The 19,779-nt window shown below is 40.4% G+C and overlaps 1 protein-coding gene across 50 annotated transcripts in view; it reads right to left on the reverse strand.

Moving 5' to 3' along the window:
• camk2b1 (calcium/calmodulin-dependent protein kinase (CaM kinase) II beta 1) overlaps positions 1-19,779 on the reverse strand; it is a 78,383-nt gene that overhangs the window by 12,410 nt on the left and 46,194 nt on the right. For 12 of the 50 annotated variants that reach the window (XM_039802217.1, XM_039802257.1, XM_039802230.1 and 9 more), the window contains 5 exons: positions 15,317-15,354; positions 13,042-13,074; positions 10,400-10,468; positions 6,239-6,283; positions 4,187-4,235 (listed from right to left, as the gene is read on the reverse strand). In XM_039802217.1, the coding sequence (XP_039658151.1) occupies positions 4,187-4,235; positions 6,239-6,283; positions 10,400-10,468; positions 13,042-13,074; positions 15,317-15,354 (234 nt within the window). The remainder of the gene's footprint in view (positions 1-4,186; positions 4,236-6,238; positions 6,284-10,399; positions 10,469-13,041; positions 13,075-15,316; positions 15,355-19,779) is intronic. The other 38 variants (XM_039802249.1, XM_039802223.1, XM_039802224.1 and 35 more) reach the window with 13 other exon arrangements.

Raw genomic sequence — 19,779 nt, forward strand, 5'->3', positions numbered from 1 at the left:
GTGTTTTTAACCCCACTCTGGGCACTCTGTCTCCGTTTCCTGCCACCAGGGCTAAATTTAGACACCTCCCTCCTTTAGCCCCAACACCCCTCCCAAGGTGCCCTTGCCCTCTCCTGCCAGAGGGGTGGGGTGCTAGGGCTCCAATTTTGGACCTTTGAAGGGAAGGAAATGGGTAGGGGGAGCATAACTTTCACTGTGTGCACAGGGAAATTACAGTAGAGCCCTGGGGGGTATAAAGGATTTTCAAGTGATGCAATGCTCCTTCGAGCTACCCTACTTCCACACCAAGGGTAGTTTTAATAATTAATTTCAAATGAGCAACAGGGTGAACTTTCATGAATCTGATATGTTACAACACTTTCATTCAGAAGGCATGTTAACTGAATTACATATTTTCCGGGCTAAAGCACAATATACAAATTCAGTACATGGACCACTCCCCGCTACCCTAATGAATGACTTCAGAATAGTGTTGCTATGCTGCCAATGACAAGGCGCTTCATAATTAGTTGGTACGTTGTAACGTCTCAATATTATTTTAAAAGTGAGGAAAAAAATGTAACAACTTTCATTTTGCAAAAATAAAATTTGGACAAAAAGTTAAAGATGCAAACACCAGGGGGCGACATGACAACATGCCCTCCTTATAAATTGTTGAATGAGCCACTGAAGCTGTTACTTTGCTTTACTTATGTATCTATATACTAATGAAGCTGAAGGTTAAAAGTTTCTTTTGTGCTCTGGAATTAGGTTAGAGCCCAAGAGACTGGTGCTAAAGACAGCTAACCCCCTCCCCCACCCCATCTGTACATGTTGTTCATACATTGTTCATATTACACAGCCATATTTATTCTGTTCTTATAACACTGCAATATATTTTTTGTCCTGCCTATGCACCACCGGTCTATACTTTGTATATCACATTGCACTTTTCTGCTTTTTTGCACTTCTGGTTAGATGCAAACTGCATTTCGTGGTCTTTGTACTTGTACTCTGCACAATGACAATAAAGTTGAATCAAATCTAACAATGTGACACTGGACAACATTTTTAAACAAATCCAGCTGATCATACTGTTCTCTTTTCACTGGAACATTTAAAGCGCTCATATTATGCTTTTTCACTTTCCTTTATTGTGTTATATATCTTTTTGTTCATGTTATAGGTTTACAAAGTGAAAAAGCCCAAAGTCCACCCCAAGGACTTACCATCTTCAACAGAAAACACTGTTCACAAACTGCTCCAAACAGCTCTATTGTAGTCCAGCTTTTACTTCCGTGACGAATGCTCGTCACTTTGTAACACGTTATAATGCTCACCTAGCTGCTAGCGTGGCACGCCCTCATACTCTGCAACTGATTAGCTAGCAGTGCTGACCTAGGCACTGCGCATGTGCGACTCCCAACAAATATGGAACATAGGTGAGATGTCTCACTCTGTAGCTAAAACACACAGGGTGAAAAATATGGTGTTTTTTGAAAATTAAACCACATAAACCTATTTTGGTACAACCTCTAAATACAATTATGAAGCTGAAAATGAGCATAATATGAGCACTTTAAGAAAAGTCCTATGCTGACTGACACCACTTTTCTTAGTCATTATACTGACTACAACACCTGAAGCCAAGGGTGAAAGTGATGGAATACATTTATGGTATAGTTGCAGTTTAGTGGCACAAATTCACATTGTCCTTAATTAATTATGAACCTGCTAAACCACCTGTGCTACCCTACCCCTACCCCTAACCTTAACCTGTCTCACATAAGACCCTAATCATTTGGGACACTCAGTTTTTGGAAAATAATTTGTGACACTAAACTGCACGTAAGCCTACATTTATATATATTATTTATTTCGGGACTTTCTCTAAAGTCATATGTTTACTTTATAGTCTCATATTTACCGTAATTTCCAATTTCTCTACTTAAAATATATTAAAGTTTGATTTGAGTGTGAGATAGAAGATTGTGTTCTTCTTTCTGAAACGTGCCTCAGTTACTTTTACTGTGAGCACATTTTAGAGTTGCTCTTTAACTTAAGGAGACTTTCAAACTAGAACTCCTGCTTTTAAAATGAGCACAATACCAGTACAATAAGAGTACTTCTACTTGAGTACTACTTGATAATTGTAGTACTTTTTCCAACATGGTTCATTTCTCTTGCAGACCTACATGATGGCTCTTCCATGGTTGCTAGGGAATATGTGACATAGCAGTAAAGCCTCTACAGGGAGGAGGAGGAGATGGAAGCGCACATTCTGTTCTGTATTCCTTGCACTGAAATGATACATTCATGACCCGATTTAGACGCATTGTACTCAGCTTGGATGTGGAGAACAGGGGTGTTGGAGTGTGCTGGCATAGATAAGCAGAAGCACACACACAATGTCACAAATCACACAAAATAAGATTCTCACACACACACACACACACACACACACACACACACACAGACACACACACACACACACACACACACAAATAAGGCAAGACACAAAAGCACTTTGTAATGTTATTGGCTGATATGTGTGGTATGCACCACTAAGACATTGTTCATTTCACAATTCCAGCCACTTATACACAAACGGCACAAGTACACAACTCTGCAAGCTGACACCCCACACAGGCATGTTGGTATTTCAGAGGTGTGTGTTTCTCAGTATTACATTTTCAGCCAAACGCCAGCACTTTTGAGACAGCCAAACCACAACAGCATTACAATGCCTCTTACGTTTGACTCTCACCCAAACACGCACACACCTCTTCAGTCTTTTAAAAAAAACAAAAACAGCAGATAGAGGCATTACAGCCAGGGTCGATGCTAGATCGCACCCGATACATGTTTTGATGTCAACACGGGCATACTGCGCAGGCGTCAACACTTGGGCTTCAACCATAGACTGTATCAAATAAGCTTCAAGATCATTCAACAGACATTAATATTTTACATACACTCTTGGTCTACATGCCGTCTCTACATGCTAACATCAGGGAAACCTGTAATCTTAGTTGCCGATGTTGTTACCTTCTCCCCAATTCCAGGTCGCACTGCTTCTGAAACACGTCCAGTTGTGTAGTTTTTGGTTTAGAAGCCTTTATTTGGGGATTCAGTGACTAGTTAGTCTTCCAGTGCGATGATGGACGGGAAGCTCAAGTGTTGATGCCTGCACAGCATGCTCTTTGATGTCGACACATGTATCTGGTGCGATCTAGCATCTACCTACAGCCAGGGTCCATGAGGGTTCAATAAGAGGTCAGCTATCAGCAGGTTGACTATCTTAGAGACACATTTACACAATCCATGTACGTATTGCTCATATTTTCACACAGTAATACATGATTAAAATATATCTTTTTAGTGTTCACACAGTAACTGAATAAAAAATGAATAAATCATTCAGCCATTTTGTGATCCAGGTTAGAACTGTAAGCTTTTAAAAATGGTCAAGAATCACGTTGACACAAATGTTCACTGTCAGAAAATAAAACACATCTCGGAGACAGAGAAAAAGAAAATCCTCTAATAAGCCGCTACGAAGACAAAGCCAGTCCCAAAAGAGAGTTTTTCAACAGTTGGCATCAAAATGCATTAACACCCTGAGGCTCGTGATACTGCTGTCTAATAAACAAAAAGCCCATGCAAAGCAGAGCACTAGTTGTAAGAGGACTTCTTGTGTGCCCTCTTAAAAATTAACTGTACCCAATTTCAGAAAGACAGGCTCACTCAGGTACAACAATTATGTCAGTAACAGCTTTTACTGCGAGGAGAATTTAAAAATCCATTTCCATGTGTAACTTAAGGAGCTCGTCACAATTCACCATTACAAAGCTGACAACTTAACAAGCCCAACTGAAAGGCAGTAAACCAAATATTCTCTACTCTCTGGTTGAGCGCGCTATCTGGGGATTGTCATACACTTACTTTTAATGCTTCTACTGTCTACATCATGTGATATTTATGATCATGAGAGGCACCTCATAGTGGAGTTATGCGGTTACACAGGTTGTTCACTGACTAGCTGCAGCAAAAAACATCACATCAATACAGCAGAAATGTCAAGTGGTGATCCAAAATGTGTCAAATTCTCAGAAGCATTTGGACCTTCTGCAAACAGTTCAATATTTGACTTTTTTGAGCTTTGGAATTTGCCATGGTGTTATCTCTCGTATCTCTGCAGTCTTACCTTTCACATCTTCATCCTCCACAGTGGTGTTGCTGCTGTCTGATGATTCCTGGAGATCAGAGACAGACAGCCAGTTTGAATCAAACATAATAGCGCACAGATCTGTGCTGAATACACATGAAGACACACATCACATGAGTGGTAACACACAGGCCAGCAGGGGGCATTTTCATATGTTCTTATGTCAAATCTTCACAAAAACAAAACTGATTACAGAGCAGCAAATATACCAAGACCAATTAATGCAGGTTCAATTCATAAACAGATACCAAACAAGGACAACATCTCAATTTTGTTCAAAACTGTTAATATATTAATGTGTACCACAACCATCCAACCTCTTTTAAGTCAAACCATGCAAGCAAACCCATCAGCCTAGTAGCCCAATATGTGTCAACTGCCATTTCATATTTTACTTTTTTACCTTCGGCCTGAAACCTCTTCTTCTACTCTAAGAGCTGTGTGTGTGTGTGTGTGTGTGTGTGTGTGTGTGTGTGTGTGTGTGTGTGTGTGTGTGTGTGTGTGTGCATTACACCATGTGGACAAGTGACGTCTTTCCACCACAGAGTGCTCTCGTCTCTTGCTAAAACTGACAGAAACTCAATGGAATGTGTTCCATCCATCTATTTCAACTATGGAAGCAGGCAGATGGGATTCTGATAGGGCAATTAGTTGCCATCTTAAGCATGGCTTCAGTTGGTACAATCTATCTATCCACCGTTCTGTCTGCCTGTCTGTCTCTCTTCTCAGGCTTTCGCCAGAGGAGAAGTTAGCTTTTGATTTCCAATTAGCAGATTAAATGGGCCTAAATTCCCCCGCATGTAGAGGAGAGTTGAGAGACCTGACGACCTCATTAGAAGTACACACGTGCATGAACAGCATCACGAGCACAAAGCAATAAAAGTTTTTATAGCCTTCTAAAGAGCAGCTGGTGACCTGAGGAGAGGAAGAACAAGTGAAGAGAAAAGCTGTTTTGTGTGTGTGTGTGTGTGTGTGTGTGTGTGTGTGTGTGTGTGTGTGTGTGTGTGTGTGTGTGTGTGTGTATGTATGTGTGCGTGTGTTTGAGACAGAGCTGTGGCAACCATCCTCAAATATTAGAAATATAATTTTAAGTGTGATCACACCTACAGAATGTTTTCTTTGGTCTGAATCTGAATCATAGAGAAGTTTCCTTTGTGACATTTAGTTTCTTATTCATTTAGTTTCATCCTGCCCCATTACAGGCAAGATAAGGCATGTAAAATGTAAGCTACATAAATATGATACACTTGTTTGTGCACTTTGCTGTAATGAACCCTTACTAATGTTAATGCTATGTCCATTTATCAGCCCATATATTAAAGCATATCAACCATTTTACATGGACTCTAGGCTTGCCCTCTGTTCATTTTAGAATACCAGGATGTCCAAGCATCACAGACTGCTAACGTTAACACCATAAAGCCTCATGTTTTGGGTAATTTCCTGTACAAAGTTGACATTATGGTCGTCATCACATGCCCATACGGATCAAACAAAGCGAGCAAGTGTTCTAGATTTCAAGTAAGCTAATTTAAACTAGCCTGGTGTGATAACAAAAACTGCAAAATTAAGTACTTTTAGTGTCTTCCCATGTAGCCTCTCTTTGACTTTCTGAAACTTGCTGTTGTACACAATTCAAAGCTATGCACTTCCCTCTGACCCAAAATCTAATGAAAAGGTCACTCTGTTGTAATGCAAAATCTGGATGTGGCTTTGGAACAAAGTTATAATAGTGTTCCCTTTTAGCTGTGTGCATTACAGCTCAGCAGAAACAACACACACACACACACACACACACACACACACACACACACACACACACACACACACACACACACACACACACACACACACACACACACACACACACACACACACACACACACACACACAAGTAAACCAATGCCATGGTGCGGTCACAGAGATGCATAATGAAAAGAGGGATCAAAGGGCAGGAGAAGATGAGGAAGAGGAGGAGAATGACAAAGAGGATAAAGAGTAGGTCAGGACTGGGAAATGACATATGTATACCTTTGTCCCGTCCACTGGATTATGGATGACTGTTGTCTGAGGTTCCTGGAGGAAAAGGAGGAGGAGGAGGGGAGATGGAGGTACATGGAATAAATGAGAGAAAGGAAAGGGGGAGAAAGAGGGAGGGAAAGAAAGAAAGAGAAAAGATTGGGACATAAAAGTAGATAGAAATGGATTAAGTGCAAAAGAAAAGAAAAAACAAAGAGGAAAAAGACAGTGATATGAACGTTGGATGAAGAGAAAGTTAAGGTTAACAAAGGAGAGAGGGAAGAATCCTACAAAGAGAGTGGGTGGATGAACTGAAAACCGTAATTTAGACCGTTTTGAAAGTGTCTGTGATGAGCACATCTGAACTAACACAATTTCTCTCTCACACACACACACACAGCCTAAGGAAAGGGACAGCATTAAGACCTTAACTTATCCAAGGCTATGCTTAACAGGGGTACTTTTTATTTCTGCACTGCCCTGTTGTGCATGCTTAATTCTAAAAAGCCTTCAATGCTCTACGTAATGCAAATATGTACAGAATCAAGAGAATTGTAATAAAAACTGAAGAAAATCAGCCAGCTCTTACAATATAAATGAGCTCTGACATAGATAAAAACTAGCCTGAACATCTTACAAGACACTGGTACAACCAGCAAAAACACTAAGATGCCTCCACAAGATGAAAATAGATCATTCTGTTCCTTCACACACACGTCTCAAAATAAGAGACTCCCACTGCCGGGCAGATTCTGGCAACATTTCAGGATCCTTTTCTAAAAGAAATTCTGTCTGAAATTTCTGTTTTTCTGTCAGAATTGGCTCAGTCACTCCACAAGATTCACCAAAAAAAGTTTCTACTAGTTATATCTTCTGCTACCAACCTGCTCCAGATCTTCTTACACAAAGCTATCACTTTCACTTAGAACACAGTTTTCCTTCCTGCATTTTATATCGCAGTTTCTGCAATCAAATGTCTTTTCACAAATTTCTGCTATGATTATGTTACATGTTTTACACAATTAGTGGCTCCTAATCGGTTACCACGGAGGTGTGCATCCCCAAAAAAAAGGAAGTGACCCCTCTGTGATGACCAATCATCAGCTTTATCCCTGGTGATGATGGCGATGTTGTCAGGGAAACCGTCGCCCAGGGCAACAGGCACCGGTGGCAACTTGGGAGATGATGATGAGTGAGAACAAAGTACCTGGGGTTTGCAGATTAGAAGGAGGGGGCGAGGGATGGTGTTACATCATCGGAAGGGGAAGGGGCTGACCGCTACACATCAGCACTGACTTTAAAGTACCACTGCTGCTCTCCTACTGGCTCAGATAATTTCTTTAGTCTTTTGTGTTATGTAAATAGAGGCAAACCACACATATATTTAAGTACATGTGTACATTTAAGATCCCTATGACCACACCAAACTGCTTCCAGAAGTGAAAATTAAGGTCATGTACAGTAAATGTCTCTCTCCATGACCTGGCAGCTCTGTAAAGAAGGAGTTAATGTACCAAATAGCTAAACAGTAACTAGCTTAAGTCCCTAGCAACAGCATTGAGAAACCAGTCACCCTCCCACTCTCTATTCCCTACAAAAATCTGAAAAAAACACTTCTGCTCCATGGTTGTGCTTCTGCTCCATGCACACTCTTTAAGGGCTGTACTCAATATTCAGAAAAAAAATGGTTAGGGATTGACTCCACATGGCTCTCACAGACCGTTCCCCAACTCGTCAAATACTGACGCTTTGTCAGCACAAGGCACTAACATGTAGCTGTTGCCAGACCGGCTATCAAAACAAAGAACAGAGAAGCTCGGAGGTAGACAACACACACAGAGGGAGCGTGACTTCATTCTCTGCTCAGGTTGCCATTTCTCCACTAAATCTTTGAATAGCAAATAGTTGTTTGCTGCTATATTAATGTACAGCCCCTTTAAGCACATAAACTTCCCATCAAGCGCTTTTGATAGTATGTCTGCACCTGTGCAGAGAGGACATCAAACATCAAAACACACACACACACACACACACACACACACACACACACACACACATACACACACACACAGACAAAAGGACAACTGCCAATTTAGCTTCTCTGACAAAAGGACTTAAAGGTGGCTGGTTCAAATCACTGTGTCAAGCTAAGGCCAAGCTAGTGATATACACCATCAGCAGGTAATACCCAACATACTAAGGTTACCACTGAGTTAAATCAGTTAGTTACCCAATGACTAACGGTGTAGAATCTGTAATATATTATCATTACGTGCTTAGATGGAGCTTTGTAAAGCCAGTGTGACCAAGCTATATTTAGTGTGCAGGAGTTCCAAGGAGCAAACCCAAACTTGCCTGAGTCCTCAGCTGTGTTACAATGTCTAAATTGGTGAGATCATTTGTGTGGCATCTAGGACTTGGTTGCCAGTGATTTATAATTGAACTACTGGCCTGGGTATAGAAAATAGTGTGAGAAACATTATGCTCTTACAGCCTTGCAAATGTAGCTCACTGCTGTAATACAATTGAAATTATTCAATTTAATAAAAAATGATCTTAACAAATTGGAACATTTCCAATAAAACACATATGAATCAGAACATTAGTTATCTGCTTTAAAATGTTTACAAAAATGGCTTTACATGGCCCAAATGTTTACTTTTTAAAAAGGAACTATGATGGTATCAGAAAACTCAAGCAGATTAACAACATTTAAATGTTCAAAAGAAAAAAAAGAAAAGAGCACATGCTATGAAACTGTCATTGTGTATCACTTTTGTAGCAAGGATGTAGGCTTTTGCTGTTTTTTATGAAAGGTAAAGATCATCTAAACTGTCTCCAACTGATTAATGATGACAACAGTGAACCATAAGCAACATGGAGGGGTTATTATCAGCAATGTTTTTGCACTATTTTAACAATTTTGGACAGAAAAGTCTTCTGAGAAGGAATTGGGTCATTACAAGGAGAAGGAAATGTATATCTGATGTAAAGTAAATGTTGCTGATGTCTCATAGCTAGTTATCCCGTGATGTCTGCAGACTAATAATGTTTCGGTTTTGAACTTGTGTAATGTCCTTAAGGACAGTACAAGTGATTTTACAGGCTGATCTTACACTTATGCTGGTAATGCAGTTGCGAGCAGGGACTGTTCTGATTTTTATACAGCACTGACATGGACTGAAACCAATAGCTGTCTGACAACTACAAATCTATAGTATGATGCATTGTAAAATGAAACAGCATTAAGCACCTAAGCATTTGTTTATGATATACACACATTTTTGGGCTTATTAATCCAAAGCCACCAGTACGGTAATTTAATAAAGGTTTTTTGTTGGGTGATCTTATTCTAACAGATTCACAAATGATAATAGCTTTTAATAATAGAAAATATTGGAAATAGGAATGCTGCATCAGTTCCCATGTCTATAACTCCGCCACAGAAAAGTGTAAAGAGAACATAACATCAATAAGAGAAGCACAAAAAACTTGTAAATCTCCCCTGAAGGCCTGATGCTGAGTAAAATTCCTGCTCACGCTTCTCGACTATCCTTCCAGGTATAAATGCTTCATAGATTCCCTCAATAAAAGTGCTTCCTGACCATGTGCCAGAAGCCCAAGAGCATGCAGGTTTTCATTCCAGCCAATTTTACTGATTTTCACACCATCAATAGAAAAGGAGGAATTAATCTCTAAAATCAGCTGGTGTGTAATTTGGCTGGAAGGACAATCTGAAGACCTTTGGACTGGGTTGCTCACATGGCGGGGAACCAGTTCTCTACAGAGGCATTCATAGGAAGGAGGGGGTAAATTGCACTGACAGTCCCAGCAGGCATTGGCTGTCTGTTCTTCTTTGGGAAAACTCTCACTGACAGAGAAAATGACACAGCAACACAATATCAACAGCTGCAGGTGCAAGCCACATAACATCCACACCTGCCATGGGGAAATGTTTCCTGACACCACCTGCTGGTTTAAGACCTACCTTGCAGTCACTGGAATAAGATCAACCACAAATGGCAAGATGGACAGAGAGGAAAAACAGAGAAAAGTAAAGGAGTAGGGGAGTGGGGTATGGTGAATATAAGGGTCTTGAAGGACTCATAGGCGGTAGGATAGACAGACACACACAGATAAAGGTGAAGGAGAGGGGGGTTAGGAGGTAAATACCAGAGCAGGTGAAGGGATGTTTCCTTTGGGGCTGGTGACTATGCTGTTTTTGGTGCTGTTTGTCTGGGGCTGTGCAGGACATGAGAGGAAAGGGAGGAGACACAACAAGAGTGTTAACAACAGCAAAAAGTGTGTTTGTGTGTGTGTGTGTGTGTGTGTGTGTCCTTGCACTCCTATACTTATATGCTTTTCACTTCGGTGTTTGTGACATCCTTTTAGTTAGAAGTCATATCTTTTCAGTTGGAACTAGGAAATGGGCAGTGGTAAAACTAAATGTTAGAGAAGTGAGTTTGTGACCGGGAGATTTAGGGTCTAGGGCTAGGCTTGGTTACGCAGTAACCGAAGGTCCCCACAAGCATAGTTAGATAAACGTATGTCTGAGTGTGGAGTCCAGTAGATGGCAGCTGCTGCAGTAGTGATGAAATGGTTACCCAAAAACATTCATTCACAAGACTGATCTGTAATTCTGAGAGGTGAGGGGGCGGGTGACACGGTGTGACATCATGATGTTATCACTGGTGACTTCCGTTGCTTACTTTTTCCACATTGCAATGATTCAAATCCGCCAATTGGCTGTAATGAATCACCATTATAAGCCTTGATCAAATGCTCCTTTGAAGACCACACATCAAAGAGCGGCCAGTCCTTTGTGGTTTAGTTTCATTATAATGATATTTGCATTGAATCTACATTGAATTCCTTGTAATCTTGTAAGGAAAAATATTAACTTGAAGTTGCTAAATGGGGCCTGAGTGTGGAAATGAATCACCAGAGTGACTCACTCTGAAGTCAGTTAGCATAACATAAATCTAAATCATGTAACACTATAACATCTAAGCAATTCCTTCTAGTCACTAATAGAGGTCAAGAGAAGTCATGGATTAGTTAATGCCGTGTTAAGCCTTAATATAGTGTGAATGTTAGAAGAAAGTGAGAAGAAAGTGGGAAGAAATCTGCTAAAAAAGGTGAGATAATTCCACCTAGTCATAATGATAATCATCATCATATCACAGGCATTTATAGCTGTATTTAAAAAGGAACATTTTAAGAAAGAGGCGCAAGATTAAATGAATGTTAGATTGTTTACTTTGAAGCTACAGAATTAGTAACCGTTTGAAAATGACTTGGAGAGAAAGTCAAATAGGGTGTGTGTGTATGGCTGTATATGTTGACCATATTATGAATTCTGTAAGCCAACGAGCTTAGGACAGGAGAGGACAGGAGAGGGCTACAGACACAGACACACACACACACGCACAGAACATACACACACACACACACACACACAGTTAACTCACATAACGCCTGTGCCCACACACACACACACACACACACAAAAACACACACACACACAAACTAACAAAGCCGTCGTCAGCCATCACTCCGCTGCCTCTATGGAATAACAGGAAATGTATTCCTCATCAAAGTAACGATTAGCAGTTGGTCTTAGTCAAAGCCAGTTTGCAGAATCAACTCAGGGTCTTAGTTTTTAGCGTAGTGGTGAGAAAAAAACCCAACGTAGATTCCTAAAGGGCATTTAATAAATTGGAATGATGACAGCTGTCCTGAGCAAAACTTTGCTAGTGGTGGAAACAACTGTTCATGTGACGTCTGAACCATTTTCCACATTGAAAGCAAAACCATTGTGATATATTTAAGCTTGCATATCACAGGATATATCTTGATAGGAGCTCACACATCTTCACAGTTTGATGATGTAAAACAATGAAGGAGAAAGTCGGTAAAAGAATTCACAGGTGCTTCTCCGGGGAGGCAAAGAAAGCTGTGCACAGGGAGAACAAAGGAGGAAGGGGTGCGGATGAGATAATGGGTGGGTAAAAAAATAGGGAGATGCCAGGTCAGAGGGAAACGAAGGTGCCTCAGGGCAGAAAAGAATTAAACAAGTTAGGGTCAGATTCCTTCCCAATGTACTTACCTGAATTAAAATATGTATTGCCGTTTGGTTTATTATCCTTACGCAAGTTGCTGTTTCAATTTACAATTTGAATAAAGTGTCAGTTGCTGTATTCAGTGCTTAGGGATGGTAGCAGGAGTAAGTATGCACCCATTGCATTATCCTGTAAGACCGAAGAGTATCACAACTACAAGCACAAGCGCTGCCTCTATTCTAAAGTGTGCCCCTGACAGATCTGGAGCAGCATCCCTGGAGTAACTCTGATGGAACTAAAACATCCTGCTTCTATCAAGGTTTATAGAATAATGGTAGGGTTAGTCTTATGGCAGTGAACTTTGCAAGGGCCAAAGCTGTGACGTCTGCCTGGCATTTTCTGACAATGAAGTTTGACTTTCTTTATATGTTGATATTTTCTTTTGCCATCGCTGCTCATGTTTACTACTCAGTTTCTGTGATACCTAACAAGGTGCTGCTGTTGTTGCCACCATGTGCACCAGAGCATCATTCCCAAAATGAAACCTGACTGCTGTTTGAATAAAAAAATAATAAAAAAATCCTCATGAATTGGGCACCACTGTGTAATGGATTGTTACTTCAGTGAAGTTCTCCACCAATGAAATGGGGTAAAGGCATGGAAAAGGTGGATACAATAAATACAAGAGATAACAAGTGGAGAAAGGGAGCAAAAGAAGGAGTGACTTGGCAAATGCATAAATAGCATGCTCACCATATACTGGACAGTAGAGCTGGACTTGCGTTTCTGTCCCCAGGCGATTGATGGATGGATGGATTTATTAACAGATGAATGGATGGTAGAAGAAGGGGGGAGGCAAAAGATAAAGTAACCAATGACAAAAAGTGAAATGACTGGTACAAAGTACAAGAAAGAGCTTGTAAGTCTAAACCAAAACTTTAACGCAGATTTCAATCCTTCATAAGAACACGATCAGACTTTCCCAGACAGCTTGGACAAAGCAGAAGAAAGACGTGTGTTTCCCCTCAAGTGTTATTGCGAAAGTAGGGAGGCGAAAGTAGGGAGGCGAAAGTAGGGAGGCGCAAGGACGCGAAAAAAAGCAGCGGTGGTTTAAGTGGAAGTCATCAGGAAGAGGACATAAGAGCAGGAAGCAGATCACAGAAGAGTCATGCAGACGGCCAAACGGTGACCCACTCGTCTTCTGTCGACAGATTAAGAACGTCTGGGTCAACAAGGAGCAAGATGGAGGCATAATAGAATAGCAAAATGTATTCTGTTAGAATAAAACCATGACTGGCTCAATACTTGTAAAGTTGTAACACGTAGCATTTATACATCAATAAGTTATTAGTATGGTGATTTGTAATCACTTCAAATGAAAAAGACCAAGAAAACATTGGACACCTAATATTTTACATTCTTATAAATTCAAAACAAATATGTTGAAAAGTTTTTGACTATCGAACCATCATATCGATGTATTAGAATGCTACGTGTAATACATTTAAGAAACAAAAAAGAAAATTCAGCGCGTGTTATCGATAAAACACTGCATTAAATGTGGAGTGGCATTTATAGGCAGTAGCGTGCAGCACGTAAGGGCTGACGGTGGTGTGTAGTTAGACTGCCTGCTCGCTCTGAGCAGGTGTTGCAGCTGAGAAACGCCAGGTGCCATTACGCATTAATGAACCTGCGGGAGAAGAAGGAGGCCAAGAAGAGGAGGTCAGAATGGCCAAAAGGACATGCGGAGGGAAGAAACAAAAGGAACAGGGAGGGACGGAGGAAAGTAAGGAAAGCAGCAAAAGAAGAAGACGCCGTTTGAAATGGTTTGGAGCAGGTGTGTGGGGAGCCTGTTGCTAGGCAATGAGTGTGCCGCAGTGGAAGTAAGTGTCTATTTCTGTCATTGAGTTTCCAGGGTCCAGACTGGCAGCTATTTCTGGAACCGGAGTCACATTCCCTGCTGAACCGACTGAGCAGGGAGAGAAGGGAAGGGAGCAGCAGAGACGTGTGCGCACACACCCACACGCGCACACACCCACACACACACACACACACACACATATACACACACACACTCACACTCGATGTTCAGGCATGCTCACACCCCCATTTGCACTTTCATTCTCTTTTCAAACTGACAAACAAATGTAATATTTTCACACAGTCACTTTTTAGACAAACACACACCTCTACGTTCACGTGTATGCATAACATAATGCTGAGAAGCAAGCACATTTTTTGCATGTACACCATCTTCCAAGCTTCGCACACTATCATGCATACACGCTGCACACACAGACACATTCATGGAAGCTTTGTGTGGGATGTGTTAAAGCAGTTTGTGTGTGTGTGAGTGAGCGTGGGATGGTGAGAGATCTTCATTAGAGGATGAACTGGAATGTGGGGTTAAAGACCAGATGGGGTGAGCAGGAAAAGGAAGCACTGAAAGAGGAGGAATAGACAGAAATGGAGGGGTGAGAGGCAGAGGAAGTGATGAAAAAAACAATGGGGAGGCTGACAGATGGTTACATTTAATAATGGAGATGGAGATGTCGCAATGAGCTGGTTAATGCCAAAATAAAGGGTGCTTTCAAAAGGATGTGCTACTTGAGGCTTGTGCTCGGGCAGGCTACACGCAGGCTAACAAAAGCACATACACACATATATACAGACACAGATCCAAAGTAGCAATGTGTTTTTTTTTTACAAAAATATCTGTGAGTGTGTCTTTACACATCCGAAAGGGTGTGCAAAACTCAACAGAAGCCCTAAAACCACAATCTCCACATATACCACAAGAAATAACACATCTAATGAGATTATAACAGACACAACATGAATAAGAAACAAACACATTCAACAACAAAGAAAAGAGCTACAGTAGGCAAAAGTGAAGTTAGGAAAGAAGCAAATAGTGGTGAAGAGAAAAACAAGTAGAAAAAGAAGAAGGCAGAGTTTCTATCTCTGGAAAATTAAGCAAGGGGGTGTCAAGAGTGAAGAAGTGGGAGGAAGACGTGATGACTCTTACCTTGACATCTGCCTTTTTGTTGAGCAAGGTCTTAGCTGCTGCAATGACAAACACAGGGAAGAAATAACCAGTCAGAGGTGGAGATGTGCAGCAACAGACAAGTAAAGCAAGTGAGTAACAATATTGGCTACATCTTTAACCTATATTGAAGAGATTACATTAATTTGACTTATGAAATAATGATCTTTATTGACATCTGCAGTACGACTGTCTTTCAAAGCAAAGGCTCAGCTAAGGTAGCCTTAGGCTGAAAGAGCAAGGGCATCTCAGCACCTTGCTGATAAAACGCTTAAACTTTGTTTTACAATTGCAGAAGCTGGTTGTAAGACCATGATGTGTTTTGTTATCCACACATACATGTTTTTTCCCTATATACCAAAGCAAAACAAAAACAACACCCTGCCAGCAATCAATACGTAATCAAGCTCATTATGCAATCGCTCAACCTGTGAAGCAATTGAAAATAACCACCCATACTAAATAGAATCATTACAGTGATGTAATGGGTCTTATAGATCTAGCAAGGTACAACCTACAGGTCCCAAGTTGTTTGATGCTAAAGGCCAAAACTAGTTGGTCAGGTGGACAATATATTATTATATAAAAATATTTATTTTCCCCAGCTGCCTTGAGACTACCTTCAGTACACAGTCCAATTGCTTTAGGGTCCAAACTCATTGCTTTGTCTTTCAAAAATACAAAGATATTGTTGTCAGTGAAATAAAAATGTACTCCAATTCATTGTTTCACGTCAATTCTTGTGCCAAGATCCCCTCGTGGTTGCGAGGAAGCCGAAACAAAGATGGCTGCCGTGCTGGACAATAAGCCCTGCCTTAAGCACTCAATGGGGGCCTTAAAGAGGATTAGTCTTCAGTCTGCTCTCTAATGAAGAGTAATGAGGGAGGAGGGTAGGAGAGGAAAATAATACTGTAGACATAGTCCTCTGATGATTATAATACCTATAAACCCTTACAACAGTGAAAACTGCACGCAGATAACAGAAGACAGTCCGCAGGGCGTTCACCATGACTGCACTGCCAAAGCACGGATAGCAAGGTGGTCCAATTGCATTAGATAGATGCACGTTCACCTAGAGGGACCCCAAAATAAGAGCCAGGCTCTCTGTGTTGGTGTGCAGGTGGAGGCTGTGGGTGTCTGTGAGGATGTAGACAGAGGATTAACACTAACAGGAGACCAGATGTTGACGAGATTGGACAAGCAAATGTGTGTAATTTTACTGCTTAAAGGTTGGTACCAGAAATGCACTAGCAGACTCTTTAATACTGTATAGCTCCAACCCCTGCTTTACACACATCTTCAACCCAGCAAAACAGTAGATCTATACAATCACCACAGTTTCAAGGTGGGCACCTACAGTATGATATATTAACTGCAATTAATTTCTAAAATTAGCTAAGGTCTTAAGGTGTATTAATATAATTGTTGGTTTAGTTTAGATATGCCAAATTGTAAATATATAAGTGATTTCTGGTCTATTTCTTTGTAATATTATTTCAACTGTTAGTTCTTGGCACTTGACCCTATACACCTCCATAGAAACAAAAATGACAAGTGGGGAAACAAAAATTAGCAAAAATGTTTTGTGATAATAAACAGGCGTGGTTTACATTTTAGGCTGTATATTTGTGTTATTACATTACCTGGGTCCCATGACAGTGATATGAATATAAAGATGCATCCTGGGATTCATTCAAAACTTTAATTTGTTTAAAAAAGTAATATTTTAACAAATCGTTTTAAAATTTGACTGAAAGAGACAATTATATTGTTAATCGCAATTATTTCTGAGACAATTAATTGTAAAGCAAAATAGGGTATTTGTTCAAGGTCAAGGTAACTTTATTATCCCCGAGGGGCAATTATTTGTACAGCTCTAGTCACAATCTGAGTTATGGTGTTGAATGATAGCCAGAAAAGTGTTCTTGCTGAACATAATGATGTCACAGTGAAGTTGACCTTTGACCTTTTGGGTATAACATGTCATCACATCATACGTTTATTCTTTTAGACATTTGTGTGAAATGTCCTAATTAGCGCATGGTTTTTTGAGATATGGTCAAACGTGTTACTGTATGTCACAGTGACCTTGAACTTCGACCACCAAATTCTAATTCTTGTACTTGAGTCCAAGCAGACGTTTGTATCAAATTTGAAGAAATTCTCTCCAGGCGTTCCTGAGATATCGCGTTCACAAGAATGGGAAGGACAGACGGACAACTTAAAAACATATTACATCCGGCCATGGCTGTCGTCGAGGAGGCAAAAAATCTGTATTGTAAATACAATACTTAACTTTACTTAATCTTAATAACTTGAAGTCTACATTAGTATAGAAGTTGCTGTTATAGAGTTTTACTGAAAGCATCTTTTTACATAAAGGGCTAAGAAACAGGTTAGAATAATAGATTACTTGAAGACATCCTATCTAAGAAGGTTTCTACATTACGAATGAAAAGTAATCCATTCTATTATGGCTACATAATGTAAAATAATCCAGCAACATTAATTTGGGAAATGCTGATGTCTATCACTTCCAGTTCAAGTCCCAGACTCTCTTACCCCCCTAGATGTTGTCCTTCCTGGGACTTTTTAAAAGGGCTGAGTGCAATTTTAAGTCTAATCAGATGCAATCACATCAGCAGCCAGCCACGTTACATAAAACACTATTCCTGGCGGACTGTTTTTTTTTTCTTACTTTCTCTCTCCCTTTTCCTTCTCTCACTAAACATGAGAAATAGCTACTTTCTAGTTTTCTCACTTTCGTTTCCAAGCATGCTCTGAGCCAGCTACACTGAAATTTCGACAGCTTTATTCCAGTAACAGAGGTCATAAGCAGGTCAGTTCAAAGTTTAGTGGATCCCTGGTCCAGCCTTTTTAAGTAAAAAATCACATCCTTACAAGTGGACTTGTAAAGCTGTCACTTCCACCATCTTTTGTTTAAGTTTTTTTTTATTTATTTTTTTTACTTTTCTGCCTCAGTGGTCAGTGTGGTCATGTTTGATGTGAGCTTTGCCCATTCAGCAGTCAAGAAATGAGCAATAGAAAGTGATTAAGAAGCACTACATAATCTGAAGGGATGTGCGAGTGACATAAATGTGCATGGTTTCTTGTTATGCTGTTGTTCCTCCTTCCAAAGGCTGCTTCTTACTGAGAAGAAGAAATGGGGTCAGAATAGTGCCAAGTTCATTCTTGCATATTCTCTGTTGGCTTGGCAAAGGAGGAGAGGATATAAAAAGGAGAGCAGAGAGGAAGAGCAAGTAGAAGATGAACAAAAGTCATAAGGGTATTTCACTGTGCTCTTTCCAAACACTATTATTCCGTCAAAGTGGCAAACTGGATCTTCTAAAAAAAACTGCTACGTTGCTAAAAATGCCTTGGGTTCCAGTGACGAAGAGGACATCTCTGTGGAAACCTGAAAAATCAAAAGGTAGCTTAAATCAAACGTCAAGGTGGAGAAGCAAGGGGCGCTCCTTACCTTGCCACAAATTACACATGAAGCAAGAAGAGAGAGGAGGAAGAGATTAAAACAAAATCACCTCTATAAATTCCCACTAAAAATCACGCAAGATGCACAACTGCAGGAGCGAAGCAAGGATGGGCATGAATTCACATGAAGATTCAGGGGCCAATCCCACAAGTGCCCCCTGGAAATGCTATTAACTACTGGAGAGACCTACTTAGGTGCAAGAGTTCCTCATAACTTTTACTACACATAGCAAGTTGAAGGCCAGGACACATTACAAGGTGCATTTACCCTACTTCAGCATGAGGATAGGGTGAGGTCAGGTAGATAGTGATTGTATTTGTGTGTATGAATATGCAAGATAAAGCGAGGCCTCCAGTAAGCCAGTGAGGCAGAGTGAGGCTGATAGGGGGAGGCAGCCCACTATAAATATTTGATTGGAGCCTAGCGCAGGCTCAGGGACACAGAGAGGACTGTGGAGTCCCAGTGGGCCACAGAAACAAGGACACTGCCACTACTTCTGTCTCCTTAGCTTGATGCTAGACTGTCATGCGAAGCTCTTTGTCGTTTATGCCTGCGGTTCATTTCTGCAAACCCGGAAAAATTATTAAAATGTCCTCTGAATCTACTGCTCTTGTATTTCCCAGTTAAAATATTTGTGGTGTTGAAAATAGTAAAAAAAAAAAAACATCACCCATAGGTCTCTGAAGGAATGTTTGAAACTTATTATTGGGTTTACCAGAATTTACATCTTTCAAATACACAGTATTTTTCAAAACTGCCACAATATACTTTAAAACTGCAAATTGACTTTTCCAGCAACTAGCTAGTAAGGATGTAGAAAGCTAGATATTTTTTTCAGGAGGTGGCTGACCAAACAACAGCTAAAGGCAAGTAAATATTAGATTTACATTTGTCAGGGGGGCAGAAAAAAAGACTAAGGGGATGCCCATATTGTTGGGAGCTGCATGTGTACAGT

The sequence above is a fragment of the Perca fluviatilis genome, chromosome 6 (genome assembly GCF_010015445.1).
Source record: "Perca fluviatilis chromosome 6, GENO_Pfluv_1.0, whole genome shotgun sequence".
Taxonomy (NCBI): domain Eukaryota; kingdom Metazoa; phylum Chordata; class Actinopteri; order Perciformes; family Percidae; genus Perca; species Perca fluviatilis.